The sequence below is a fragment of the Aotus nancymaae genome, unplaced genomic scaffold (genome assembly GCF_030222135.1).
Source record: "Aotus nancymaae isolate 86718 unplaced genomic scaffold, 86718_ANA_hifiasm-v0.15.2.pri h1tg000020l, whole genome shotgun sequence".
NCBI lineage: Eukaryota > Metazoa > Chordata > Mammalia > Primates > Aotidae > Aotus > Aotus nancymaae.
In genome coordinates, this window is record NW_026988432.1 from 22873369 (window position 1) to 22883404 (window position 10036).

At 38.2% G+C, this 10036-nt stretch overlaps 1 protein-coding gene across 1 annotated transcript; it reads left to right on the plus strand.

The window, feature by feature from the left end:
• Nucleotides 1-320: 320 nt before the first annotated feature.
• On the plus strand, nt 321-858 carry LOC105725289 (small ribosomal subunit protein eS24-like). The gene has a single exon (XM_064378962.1). It carries the CDS (start codon nt 358-360, stop codon nt 748-750), a length of 393 nt encoding a protein of 130 aa, XP_064235032.1. The 5' UTR covers nt 321-357; the 3' UTR covers nt 751-858.
• Nucleotides 859-10036: the final 9178 nt, after the last annotated feature.

Genomic DNA, 10036 nt, shown 5'->3' on the forward strand with positions numbered 1-10036 from the left:
AAAGTTAAATTCTCCTATCCAGGTGTAAGTAAGGTATGAGGTGCAGCTTCCTCCCTCCCCAGATTGCTGTTAAATAGAGATGCTGTTTGTTAAGTATAGTTCACATTTTGCTTTTTGGTATAAGATCCCATCTTTATTGCTGAATTCTTATATTGGGGAGAGGGAATCACTTTCTAGATTGTATATGCTTTTGCATGGATCTTTGTCTGTTCATGTACCAGTACCACACTGTTTTAATTATTAGTTCTTGATAGTATGTTTTATTACCTGGTAGTTACTCTTGACTGCTCTACTTTTTTAGAATGTATGAAAAAATCTGGCTCTTCCTCCCCGGCTGTCTAAGGATAGGTTGCCATCATGAACGACACAGTAACTATCTGCACTAGAAAGTTCATGACCAACCGACTACTTCAGAGGAAACAAATGGTCATTGATGTCCTTCACCCTGGGAAGGCAACAGTGCCTAAGACAGAAATTCGGGAAAAACTAGCCAAAATGTACAAGACCACACTGGATGTCATCTTTGTATTTGGATTCAGAACTCCTTTTGGTGGTGGCAAGACAACTGGCTTTGGCATGATTTATGATTCCCTGGATTATGCAAAGAAAAATGAACCCAAACATAGACTTGCAAGACATGGCCTGTATGAGAAGAAAAAGACCTCAAGAAAGCAACGAAAGGAACGCAAGAACAGAATGAAGAAAGTCAGGGGGACTGCAAAGTCCAATGTTGGTACTGGCAAAAAGTGAGCTGGAGATTGGATCACAGCCGAAGGAGTAAAGGTGCTGCAATGATGTTATCTATGGCCGCTGTGGACTTTTCACGAGAAGCTTAATAAACTAAAAACTTTCAAAAAAAAAAAAAAATCTGGACATTGACACTTAGAGGAAATAAGTCCCTTTCCCAGAGTAACTCAGATAGCAAGTGGCAGAACTGTCATTGGAACCTCTCTCATAATCACCACATTTCATTGATTCAAATGCCTTTGTTTAAAATATCTACTTATCTCCTTTGGGAAAAATTTGGAGGCAGAGATATTTCTTCCTAACTCTTTAAAATGCCTCAAAATGCAAATTTCCTTTAGAACCCTCTGTGGGCTTGGGTCATATGTTCACTGAGGCTGGTGGCTAACTTGCCAGGAATAGCTGGAAGGTGGGGAAACATAGCAGAAAAGAGATCTCATGTCTCCACATCCAATGAGCAAAGCTAGTAATTAGTCTTCTGATAAGTTACTTTTTAATGTATATTTCAAGATGTGTTCTTACAGGCATGTGTCTTTTCATAGTGAGGCCATAAATATCAAATAGTTATGTCTTCTTAAAATGTCATTAATTTTAAGAAAATTTGCCTAAACCTAATAATAAAAATATCTCACTTTTATTGCAATTTCTATGTATTTAACTATCAGTGAGGTCAAGTATCTTACCCTCTGTTTTGATTCATTACATAGACTTCTTCTGTTACAAGCACATTAATGTCCTTTGTTCCTCTCTCTTAGTGTGTGTCTATTAAAATCTTATTAATTTGTAAGTACTCATTATATGTAAGGAATATTTAAAAATTTTTTCTACATGTTGAAAATATTTTTTCCTGGTTTGTTGTTGACTTTGGTTTATTGCATCTTTTCCATGTGACAATGGAAAGACTTTCATGTATTAATATTTACTGATATTTATCTTTATAACTCTGAGTTTTGGTATGGGAGATACAGTATGCCTGTATAAATAGGAATTCAATTTTGTCTATAATTTTTGATGAGATAGCATAACATAATATGCTAGTTATATTTTTAAAAATTTAGATCTCTCAAAATATTCATTATACACTATATCAATTAAAGTACTTAGAAACTGCTCAGCATATTTCACTTTAGTTCTTTCCTTGAATTCATACTGAGGTGAATTCTGTTAGAGATAAATTTGGGGCACAGCCTTAGATCTAAAGAATGTGAAAAAATTCCCTACGTCCAATGGGAAAATCAGCAAAAGCTAAAAGCAAACAAAAAAAGAAAGTGTAAGAATAGATAGAGGATTTAAAATGTTATCCTCTCTTGCCTTTTCAGATGGTCTTGTTTGTGTCAAATACAAAAGCAGCCCCTGTGTGTGACTAATGAATCTTCCAAGACATTCTGGGGACTGTGTCAGCCATTTTAATGGCCTATTAAGCACAGGATTGAATAGATTAAGCATGCAGCTGTCCAAAATAGACCTTGAGTAATCTGACTGACCATGTTAGACCTTGTGTGACACAGCATCCCTTAGCCTGATATTAAGGACTCAGACAAGGTGAGAAAAGTCTGTGCTCTAGAAACACAGTCCTTTCCAGGACAAAATAAGCCAACAAATATGGAAGACAAAGGTTAGTTGGATGGAGAGCATCATAGAACAAGTATTTCACTCAAAGCTCAATTCTGCTTGTTAATAACAATGTGCCCTTGAACAAGTTATTTTTGTTTATTTATTTATTTTTTTGAGATGGAGTTTTGCTCTTGTTGCCCAGGCTAGAGTGCGATGGTATGATCTTGGTTCACCACAGCCTCTGCCTCCCAGGTTCAAGCAATCCTCCTGCCTCAGCCTCCCGAATAGCTGGGATTACAGGCATGTGCTACCATGCCCGGTTAATTTTTTGTTAGTAGAGACGGGGTTTCTCCACATTGGTCAGGCTGGTCTTGAACTCCAACCTCAGGTGATCTGCCCACTTCAGCTTCCCAAAGTGCTAAGATTACAGGCATGAGCCACCACACCAGGCCATTTAATTTTTTAAGCTTTCATTTTCTCCTAAGAAGAAATGGGGAAATCTTCTATCTTTTTTTTTCAGCGTAGTTTTCACTAATTTAAGTGAGAATATCTAGAGTGCCCTAGAAGATGACCAAATGTGAAACAAATTCTTGAAAAGCTCTGATATGCTTTGGCTCTGTGTCCCCACCCAAATTTCACGTTGACTTGTAATCCTCAATGTTGGAGGAGGGGCCTGGTGGGGAGGTGATGGGATCACGAGGGCAGACTTCCACCTTACTGTTCTCATGATAGTGAGTGAGTTCTCACAAGATCTGGCCAAGATGGGCAGATCACCTGAGGTCAGGAGCTCAAGACCAGCCTGCCCAAATAGCGAAACCCTGTCTCTACTAAAAATACAAAACAATTAGCCAGGTGTGGTGGCACCCACCTATAGTCCCAGCTACTTGGGAGGCTGAGGAAAAGAATCACTTGAACCTGGGAGGCTGAGGTTGCAGTGAGCCAAGATCACACTACTGCACGCCAGCTTGGGCAACAAGAGTGAAACTACATCCCAAAACAACAAAAAAAAAACAAAACAAGAAAAGTGTGTAGCTCTTCCCCCTTTCCTCTCTTCATCCTGCTCTGCCAGGTGAAGATGTGCCTTCTTCCCCATCGCCTTCTGCCATGATTGTAAGTTTCCGGAAGCCTTCCCAGACATGCTTCCTGTTAAGCCTGTGGAACTGTGAGTCAATTAAACCTCTTTCCTTCATAAATTACCCAGGCTCAGGTAGTTCCTTACAGCAATGAGATAATGGACTCACCCAGGCTCCTTCATGAGCTTCTCTTCCTGTCTCCTTTTCATGTTTCATCACCTCAAGGCCTCGTCATTCTCTTATCAATTCAAAATTACTTTTAAGTGGCCACTTTGTGTAAGACACTATGTCATGGGCTATTAGACTAGTACACTGTTGAATAAAATATGAGTTTTGCTCTAAAAAAAGCCTATTGATTAGAGAGATGATGATAAATGTTAATATTTATTGCTCAATTATTCTGTGCTAGATGCTTAATTCCCAGTTAATTCCCACAGCTACTCTCAATTATTCTGTGCTAGATGCTTAATTCCCAGTTAATTCCCACAGCTACTCTCAATTATTCTGTGCTAGATGCTTAATTCCCAGTTAATTCCCACAGCTACTCTAAGGGATACATTTTATCCTTATACCCATTTTACAGGTGAGACAAAGTCAGGCAATGTGTCCAAAGGCACATAATTTGCAGGTGTCTGAGCAAAGATTCAAGCCCAAGTATCTATGAATTCAGAGCCCAAGTTTTATCAGACTTAAACACTATGCGATACTAAAAAGTAATTACACTGTGGTATAATATAACTAGAATGTGTGAATGGCATACGAACTGCAAACAGATTGGCATGGACATTTAGAGGAAGGAGTGGCCACGTTCAGCTGCAAGAATCAGGGAAGACTGTGTAAGAGAGATTGAAAATGTAGCTTTAAAAGCAATATTATTCTGTGCTCTGCCAAGATTATTTTTTTTTCAGCAGAAATACTTTGAAACGAAAGTGGGAATCTATCCAATGATAAACCAACATGAGTAAAACACAGCCTTAGAAGTAAAGAGCCCACTTATCTTGACTTAGACCTCCAAATGCCAAGCCTGGAATAAGGGAAATTTTCCACAAAGCAAACACTATTTCACCCTTGGCTAACCACGGGCCAATCTGTGAGCACTTCCAACATTTTAGCTGGAAGGATGAACTCTGTGTGTGCTGGTGTGATAGCCCAGCAATTGTGTGAACAAAGACATGGGTTGCTCTTGGTACCATCCAAAATAACTTCTTTGAAGTCAGGATTCCCTATAGAGCCGTAGTCCACAACCGGTTTGACACCAGGGACCGGCTTCATAGAAGACAAGTTTTCCATGGATGGGAGGGTGGTAAGATGGTTTCAGGATGATTCAAGAACATTACATTTATCATTATATTCTCATAAGGAGTGTGCAACCTATATCACTCACATGCACAGTTCACAATAGGGTTCACACTCTTATGAGACTCTAATGCCATCACTGATCTTACAGGAGGCGGAGCTCAGCTTTGGTCCTTGCCCATGGCTCACCTCCTGCTGTATGGCCCAGTTCCTAACAGGCCACGGACTGTTAGGGGTTGGGACCCGTACTATAGGGCTGGGGACCCCTGCTATAGAGCATAGAATTTCATTATCTATTTCAGGGGAAGGAGAAAAACAAGGATTTCTCTGCCCTATGATAGACTAATTTTTTTTGAACTATGTATCAGAAGGTATTTTTTATTAATACCATTAGAAACAAAACACAGTGCTGCTAATTTTTTTTGATGAATATATTTCAAAATATATTTCAAACTCTAGGTCCTATCAGACAACTGCTAATGGGTATGAAAGTGAACTCATTCCAATCCTACTCCTGCACCTCCCTGAGCTGTGAATTTTTAGTATTGGCCAAAGTCCATGCCAGGGATACATTACCTCTGAATTTCCCTGGTCATATTTCGTAGATGTTTCAGCTAGAATTGCTGAAGACTGACTTATTGGGGTGCAAGGTGAAAAACAGGCAAAACTCTTCTCTATTTGCCTGTCTTTCCACTCCTGAGACCCTTAATCATGCTGATTGGAAGCAGGCATTTGTGGCTGACAGTCTCTCTCTTGGCCTGACCCCTGACACACACATGCCTTACTCAGCTCACATCATCTTCTTTTGTTTGTTCCACCTGTTTTGTTGCCTCTCACGCCCATGCTACTACGACCCTTAGCCTCAGGAGCACAGATTTCTTGTTCTGTTTCTTTAGTCCTCTCAGTCTATACAGGTGGGAAAGACCTGAATGGAGGGTCTTGCTGCTCATCTATCAGATGTTGAAATCAAAGTTGACCCCGGTGCAAATAATATTTTCAACTTAAATGTTTAACTTCTATATTTTGGCCTATAGTACCCATCTGATGGGTATCATCTTGCAAATACAGACTCAAATAAGAAATAAATGTATTATTATTTAATTTGCATAAAATGAAATAAAATCTTATCCTAAGTCCTTTTACCACTTGGCTCTTGGGAAATTGAATAATATCCCTGCTGGCTTCCCTGTCTTTCACCCTCTGTTTTTGCAGTCAAAATCTGAAGGAAATTAGTGAGAAAGCTATCATTTATGGTTTAAATAATTTAATTGAGCATGAGGATGTGTATTATAACATGCAAAAAATATTGCAAGACTATTTTCTTAGCTAAATTGAGAACAGGGCACATTAATACATTATATTCACGTGATTAATACTACCATGTGAATTGGTAGTTAATATAATTCATGATTAGGAAAGATTAATACAATTCATGAAAAGCATGAGAAGAGTTCTTAATATATGATTGTCATCATCAATATCATCATGCAACTATTGTTTGAAAACATCTAGGGAAAGAGAGATCCATATCTCACAAGACAGGTCATCTCAACGTTGCATAGCTCTCATTATTACCATGTTTTTGTCAATTAAGGCAAGAGAAAAGCTTCAGATTTTAACACATGTGAACTCTAGTTTTTTGCAGCCCATTATATTTTCAACTGTGCTCCTGTACTAGCACCATTGCCAAAGATGTTTTTTATCTATTTATCACTCCGCAGCACCTGCTATTCAATAAATGGTGTTGACCAACAAACACGCACATATATTCCATGTTGAGCTACAAAAAGTGATTACTTAAAAAGAAATTTTATTTAATAATGGCAAAAGATAAACTGATATCCTCTTCCTGAAACTAATGAAGAACAAAATTTTACAGAGTTAACATCATGATTGCTATGCTAAAATATGCGAGGTTATTTCCCTGAAATATTTATTTGTAGTAAATCGTATGCTATCTAAACCAAGTAATTTGGTAAGAAATTACATTCTTTATGAACACTTGTACATTTAATAGCACTATCAACTCACTTCTTCTGCATAGAATAATTTAAATTTTTGGATTAATGAAAAATATCTGTTGTGGAGTTTTAAATTAGGTTTGAAAACTTCAATTTTTTTCAATAAAAGAGAGTGATTATAAGCTGTTTAGACAATCTTAATGTATTTTTTAGCTAACTGAAAAACTGGTTATTTAATGCAATAGTAAACAATTCTAAAATTTGATAGCTCTATTATATCCTAATTTATAAAATCTGAAATTAAAATTGCATACAGTTATTTTATAAATAATAAAATGCCACAAGCCTTTCTGTTAAATAAGATTTTTTTTTTTGTTCACAAGAAACTACCCACTAGATGGCACTAAACAACTGCCAAAATTTTTCAGACAATGACTTTTTATACCAGGTCAAGAAAATAATCCTAGTCCTAATGATTGATGGGACAGTTGTTCTGAACAGACACATTTAGCCTCAAAGTCGCTAAATTACACATCAGGTGATACTGAAAGCTATCTACTCTATAATCTCTATGTGCAGGCAAATAGCTAGATCTTATCACAAATGGGAAAATGTAAATGGTTCTCATGATTAAATTGCACTTATCTGAATTCCACAAAAATTCCACTATCTGACCAAGGCCTGGATTTTCTCAATATTTATGAAGAAATAGATTTTGCTAAACAGCAATAACAAAAAAAAATGAAAAAGAATTCCAGAAACAATAATTTATATGTAATTTGTATTGATAATTATAACTATTCTTGACCAAGGACTGGTAGGGGGAGATGAATATAAAAACTTATCACTTCTTTAGGGTTTTCTGGCATTTAAAGCTACCTTTGTAGACATGTTGAACTTGTAAATTAAATCACAAAACTGGAAGTATTATAACATATTTACACAAAGCCAAACGTTAGACAAAAGCTCCAGGTTTCAGATAATGGTCAGGATATTTGTATGTGTTAGCCAATGGAAATATTCCACTAACTTATTTGGAGGTTGATGATATTCAGCTACACAATGCATAGTCAAACACCAGACGGCTTTGCAAGCAGTGCATTTGCTACCTTGTACTCATTTTGTTGCATAAAGATGGGGTAACCTTAATGGTAATCACTTTGGTGTCACTTCATTTGTGCCCCTAGTTGTATATGTAGGACCTTAGCTCCCTGAAATGTGCACCCCTTCTAAAGGGTTCATAAAGATCCTGAAATACCTGTCTTTTATTCAGTTACCATCGTGCTCTCTGCCTTTTTGTTTGTTGCCTAAGTTAGTCCCATCTCTGCTGGGTACCTAGGGGCCTCCTGGGCACTTCTGCCACTGTTGCCACCATGTGTACTGGGCACTGGAGTTCACCATCACAACTGAGCCACTGAGGCCATGGAGACACCAAGGCCATGTGGTTTTGTGGAAGGTAGTTTGCACTGGGTGCCAGGTTAACTTCTGGGGACACCATGGTAAACCAGACAAGCATGAACTTTACCTCGTGGAATTTGCTGGTGGTAATTTCTCTCTGTCTTTCTATTGGCTTTGTAAATGAAATTCCTAAGAATGTAGTAACTTCATTAAATCCTCTTACTTGAATTATAAGCAGAAAAAGCAATTAGATGGTAAATGGTGTGTTTTAATTTAGATCTAACTTGTGATTGTTTATATGAGCTTTTTTTGTATTCCTACTAGTTAATACATAAAAGTATTATATATTTATTCATGGTAGAAAATTTGCAGAAAAATATTAAAATATACAAAGAAAAACTAACAGCCAGAATCCTACCTTGCAGTGACAATTGCTGTTAATATTTGGGTGAACATTCTCTAATAATTTTATGTGTATTTGATTATCATTTGCTCATATGTGCACATTTCCAGTTCAGATTAGTCTGAACTTGCTAGAGGTCCAGTCGTTAAATAGTTTTATTTATTTACTTCTCCATTTACAATCATTTCAACAACACTCTCCAATCTCCTTCTTGAGTTCTTAACATGTAGAAAGGTTGTATCATGCAGTGGTTTACATCATGAACCCAACAACTAGCTAGCCTGCCGCTTCAAGTTGCGTGACCTCTGGAAAATTGTTTACATCTCTCTGTGCCTCAATTCCCTCTGTCTGATGGAGTTGTTATGAATTGGATGAATTAACACTTGCTAAAGCAATTAGAATAGGGTCTGCTACAAAACAAGGTTGATCTCCTTTAAGTTACAGGATTTTTTCCTTCTAGTTTAGCTCTAATCTCATCCTTTCCTTTCTCTCCAGCTCCTGCTTGAAATTGGAGGGGAGGGGGCAATCATTTGTTCCTTCCTTTCTCTCTTGGTTCTAGCTCTACTGCTACTAGGGCACAGGGAAAGAGGAGAGGGTAAAATTTAGAGTAAAAGGCTAAAGATTTTTGCTCAGCAGGGAGAGAGACTATAAACCCATCAGTAAGTTGTTGCAGTTTCTTTGGGATGCCCCTGGTGGCAGGTGCTCAATGCTGGCTCTTTCATAGAGCATATATAAAGTTCTTGGATGAGGGGGACTTTGTGAGGCCTCCCTCAGCACTGTGAGAACAGTCTCTGGCCCAGGATTAATCTTCCCACCAACCCTCACCAGCACATCGTGCACAGATACTTGTGATGGAGACTCCTTTGCTTCTCAGCCATCCACATTTATATGGACAAAAAGGCTCATGCCTGGATGCTTCCCCCCATTTAAACTCCCCATCCATCCATGCCATGAAATACAATGTGAATGCTGGCCATCTTATTATTCTGTGATCTCTTTCTTGTCCTCTTGTATAGGTAGGCATGGGGCAGATCAACAAATCTGCTAAGTAAATATCCAACCAGGGCACGAGATGCCAGTTTCCTCTTCTTCCTTGCTCCTTACTGTCACCTCTGTTCTTTCCAAGAGATTTTTCTAGAGCCCTTCTCACATGGTCTTGAAGTGGAATGGGCCACACTTCCCTCTTTCTTGCAGGGAAGAGGAATGAAAGCCTCTTCAGCCTCTTCAATGTGAACTCTGCACATCCCTGGCTCTGAGATGTTGAAAAGGCACAACTGTACTACACTCATAATTTCTAGTCCTATGCAGCAGGGAAGTGGGTGATAGGGTGGTGGTCACAGAACCACTTTGGTCACTTTGCAGTAAGACCAGGAGGGCTGCCTGGCCCCTCTGTAATGCTCTATGATATAAGCGTCTTAGGATGTAGCTCATGCCTACTGTGTTCGACTTTGGGGTTTCAATGAGACGTAAAGCAAGAGAAAAGGTATCATTCAATGTCCTATTAAATATATTTATTTTTATTTTTATCAAAAGTTTGCATCTTTAACTCAGACATCTCTTCAAAGCTCCAAGTATATCTGATATCTTCTCTAGAACTTCTCAAGGTT

Excerpts from the sequence above, each read along its gene's own strand:
- LOC105725289 (XM_064378962.1), top strand. The coding sequence starts at position 358 with ATGAACGACACAGTAACTATCTGCACTAGAAAGTTCATGACCAACCGA.